We start from the raw sequence: 4,398 nt of genomic DNA, 5'->3' as shown, positions 1-4,398 counted from the left end.
GTATGTAAATTGCACATACATGTAATGCATATATTTTTCTTTTTAAGAAAAGATAAAATTACTTGATTCATTGGCCTTAAATTTCTTACAATAGCCTGACACTTATCGTTCCATCGCGATCAGTAAGAATACAAGATTTTCATTCGTCTTGTGCTTGACATTTTTAAAATTCATAAAAAGTTTCTTGCTAGAAGACAAGACCTGGACAAAATGGTAAGTTACATCTTTTATCTGTAATAAATGAAGTAACATATATGGACTACGCAGGTACCGTTTGGAAAGTTGGCAGAACAGCTAAAAAATTTTGTAAGTTACCCTAAAACTGACCTCAGGAGTCTTCTATTAATTGGAGGACTTACTGCATATCGTTCAGTTAAATGATGATTTTGTTCAAATGCGTGAACTTTATCGGATTTCATTATGTAAATCACATCATCTGTGTCTAATAAAATAATATTAAATTTTGTTTGCAGTGGACAGTGGTAAAGGTATGATTCTTAATTTTCAGTGAGACATGACACAAAAATAAAACTAAAAATAATTTAATAACCAACGTATTATACTTATTATCACTGTAAACGGTAGCGAAAAAATTTCCGAAATATCTTCTCTGGGCGTCAACTGGGATGATCTTCCACTATGTGGATCTAGCAAGCATAAAAATAAGTATAAGAATTTACTTGTCACATCCACAATAATTTAATCACGCCTTGACAATAAATATTACCTCCGACAGAATAGCCCAATTTTCACTTTCACTGTGTACAGTCAACCGTAGTATTAATACTTTCCCTAGCTTTCGATCTACCGTACCCTGAGCAATCCCAAGTGCATCAAATTTACCTGATTATAAAAAGTTTTCAAGTTAAAGAATATATTCTGTTAATTGTATAAAAATTTTATATAGTACCTATAATAATGTATCCATCCTCGGTAATGTCATTACTATTTCTGTTTAAGGATGCAGATAGGTCGGTAAAAACTTCTACTGTAGTATTATAAAACCTATCGGATGGATGTTCGGGATTTCCACTTCTAAATAAGTACCTGCATTTATACAAATAATAGTAACATTTTTAATTACTCTTTACTTTAAGTATTGTGCATCTCACCTTTTTATAAAAATAGGGTGAGAAAATTTGAATTTCAGATGGTCTCCTGGCTGCGGTAAAAGACCCCAAAAGAATGATTCACCTTTGTAAGCCTTTTGTAATGTATATTGCTTGTATGGTTTAATTTGTGTCTCTACTGTTGCTTCCGGATTTTCATGTGCGTAATACAATGTTATCTTCCCAAATTGTTTATCCTGAATATGACATTTAAATTGTATGATCAGAGATTGATACGGATATGTACCATACTGAATGCTTACTAATATACCTTTAGTTTCTGTACTTTTCCTTTTAATGAAGAGTGTGTTCCTATGTGTTGAAATAGAGAGGGTTTGTAATGAACCCATAATTCTGCTTTAGCCCTCTTACAATGTTTCTAAAGAAAACGTAGATAATCATTAAGTAAATTCCGGAAGTGCTTTTAATTCATTTTTAAGTGAATACTTACGCTGTCTTTATCGAGACTGCAAACTTTAGTCGACACCAAATGATCTAATAACCAATCAACTGGTTTGTCGTTATGAAACATTAAAAAAAATTGGATCAACCATGGCAGTTCTGCGCACTTAAATAACTTCCCTAAAAAAATATGAATGTATAAAAAATGGAAGTTAAACGTTCAGTTATACCACATTAATATCACATACCAATAAATCCCAACTGACAAAAATCCAAGACGAACCAATTTTCTTTAGTTGCAATTTTTTTCAATGCAAAAGATTTCATTGTAGTTATAAAATTCTTCTTAGCTAAAATATCATCTTCTAATTGTACATAAAATGTTCCTTTCGTCTGGGCGTACGACATAAGAAATGCAAAATCTAAATTCTGTTTCGACCTCCAAACTACTCTTTGATGGTCGTCTCCTAATGTATCACGCAATTTAGACAAATCTGGGTAGTACGACGGTGAAGGAGATATCACCTCGATTACTCCAGTCTCAAATTCTGTTGGGAATCTAAAATGAATAAGCAATAAAAAGTATAAGTCTCTCAATCATACAATTACTTTTCTAACTATACTTACTGAACTTCAATTTGCTTTGCAACATACGTCACGTATTCTAGATCCGTCTGTAAAAAATGATAGTGATAATTATATAAGTAACAATTATATTTTTTTCACGACGATTTTATTATATAGTTTAAAGGTGCTTACTTCAGCAATGAACACAATGATTAATGTGTCCGCTGTTTCTACAGGATTCATGCGATCCAGTAAATTTTTAAGTGTGGCCATTAAATAACTCTGTACTTCTCTTTTCACTGTCGGTACACCTAACACCACGCTAACTCCGGTACGTCCTTTACTTTGAACAAATGCTGGACGTAGACTATTGGGATCATTTAAAAAATGTGGAAGAAAATTGTATATAGAAGGCAATTTTATATTGGTCACATTTGATGTTGTATTGTTAAGTAAAAACTGCAGATCTGGCAGAATATGATTGTTCTCCATTAATTGTAACAACTGGTGTGACAACAGACTGATCTCTTCTTGACTTGTAACATATTTAGTATGCAAGTGTTCTAATTTAGCTTGCAGCTCTGCAATGTTGTTCTGCAGGATAGTTTCTTCGTGTAATTCTGATGGCGGTAAGAGATTTAAAATAACACACGGTATTAATACTATCGACAATATGATCAAACATCTCCTTCTCATAGGTGTTAAAGCTACAAAATGAGGCGTCATCTTCTTTATACTAAATTCTACATGATTATAGCCATAATCTTGTGGAGTAGAAGCAAATTGTGAATGATATCACATTACATGTTCACAGCATGAGGAACCTAAAATATATCGATATAATTAAGCATTATGAAGATTCTATAAACAAATTAAACAATATAGTAAAATATAGTTACAGTTTAGAATGAAATAAATGAACGTTTACCAAAATGAATTATAATAGAGTAGAAACAAATCTCAGTCGTTCCAAAACGGTTGAAAAAGAAGATTGGAATGAATTGTAACTACTGTACGCTATGTGTCATTTGTTTTTCGAACATTAATATTTACCGTAAATAATCTTAAGTCCTTCGGGTAATGATATAGCTGAATTTGTAAGGTTGAACATTTAACGCATATCATTATCGATTATAATAATGTATACATTTTAGGCCGGTAGTTTCTGTCAACAAGAAACAGAATTATTTTGTTCTTTTGAACAATGACATGTGGTGTATATGGCAACACACGAAAACTAACTTTTTCCAGACGCTTTACTTCGTTCAAGAAAACGTTCGGTACTTCATTTCTTTTATAAAATGTGCGAAAATCCCGTGATAGATTATCTTACAGGATATCGCTCACGGACAAAAAGTTCGATGCGATAAGTTAATCGCGTCACTTGATTTTATCATCTTCCGTTTGACGTAGCCGTATTGTATGCGTATTTTTATACTACGATTGTGAAAATTATTGTATCACAGAGGACATCCCCTGTGATAGTTTTATTACATTAATCCTACTCTAAGTATTTATGGCATAACCTACAGAAGTAGGCAATAAACCACCAAATACTACCAAATAGGGTAACAGCGCCGACGGTAGCGATGTATATAAATTTTTAATACAGCTGTTCAAATATACATTAGCAAACTAAAAAAAGAACTGAAAAAGAGCACTCTCCAAATGTATTTACAACTATATTCTCAAACTGATTTGAAATTAAAGGAAAAACTTGTATAGTTGTGTAATTATAATGATCTCGAATTTAAAATACAGGGATTCCCATATTATTGCATAATAGCTGATAAAAATTATTTCGGGATACAGTTACGATATCGCATAATATCTATATACATTCCTTTTATTAAGACAGAAATTTAAAATAATAAGATATATATTTACATTGTCACGATTTTCGTTTTTTATTCGATAAAAATTTTGGAATAAAAATACGTAACAATCACCTGCCGAAGTTTTTGAATTTCAAATAGTAATGGAATTATAAAATGACTCTCATTATTTACGTCGCTGCATTACTATCTTAACCTGCGGATATTGTATTCATGTTTCTTTCACGTGGCTAACGCACTACTAACATATGCGTTTTTGAATATACCTACAAGGTTAACTCTGTGTCATGCATCGATTATTAAAAATATAATAGCTACTTAAACATACCAAGTATCTTTTGAATTATAATTTATAAACAAGATGACAGTAAGTTGTTTACAATACTAATTAAATAATTATTGAATATCATTTTTGGTTCAGTTGTTCAATCACTTTGCATGTTTAATGATTTCCATATGATTTACAATGCTGATATTACGTCGAA

The 4,398-nt window shown here is 31.4% G+C and overlaps 1 protein-coding gene across 3 annotated transcripts; it reads right to left on the bottom strand.

The window, feature by feature from the left end:
• Positions 1–526: 526 nt before the first annotated feature.
• On the bottom strand, positions 527–3,980 carry Mgat4a (alpha-1,3-mannosyl-glycoprotein 4-beta-N-acetylglucosaminyltransferase a). Of its 3 annotated transcripts, none has more exons than XM_018026054.2 (11): positions 3,321–3,980; positions 2,978–3,243; positions 2,271–2,902; positions 2,139–2,185; positions 1,760–2,070; positions 1,561–1,691; positions 1,381–1,488; positions 1,113–1,306; positions 911–1,047; positions 728–843; positions 527–647 (listed from the first exon to the last, which is right to left on the bottom strand). In XM_018026054.2, exons 3-11 carry the CDS (start codon positions 2,802–2,804, stop codon positions 618–620), a joined length of 1,608 nt encoding a protein of 535 aa, XP_017881543.1. In that variant the 5' UTR covers positions 2,805–2,902; positions 2,978–3,243; positions 3,321–3,980; the 3' UTR covers positions 527–617. The 3 variants fall into 3 exon arrangements, with proteins under 3 accessions (XP_017881543.1, XP_017881542.1, XP_017881540.1); XM_018026053.2 differs by having other exon boundaries at positions 3,007–3,243; XM_018026051.2 differs by having other exon boundaries at positions 3,132–3,243.
• Between the last annotated feature and the right edge of the window lie 418 nt (positions 3,981–4,398).

The sequence above is a fragment of the Ceratina calcarata genome, unplaced genomic scaffold (assembly GCF_001652005.2).
Source record: "Ceratina calcarata isolate Rehan_Ccalc_2016 unplaced genomic scaffold, ASM165200v1 scaffold369.2, whole genome shotgun sequence".
NCBI lineage: Eukaryota > Metazoa > Arthropoda > Insecta > Hymenoptera > Apidae > Ceratina > Ceratina calcarata.
The sequence above is the reverse complement of the archived record's forward strand: the minus strand, read 5'-3'. Positions and strand labels throughout refer to the sequence as shown.

Coding starts and splice junctions, on each gene's coding strand:
- Mgat4a (XM_018026054.2), bottom strand. CDS start 2,804: ATGACGCCTCATTTTGTAGCTTTAACACCTATGAGAAGGAGATGTTTG. Junction 1,048..1,112: donor CACCCTATTTTTATAAAAAG/GTGAGATGCACA, acceptor GTATAAATGCAG/GTACTTATTTAGAAGTGGAA. Junction 844..910: donor GGATGGATACATTATTATAG/GTACTATATAAA, acceptor TTTTATAATCAG/GTAAATTTGATGCACTTGGG.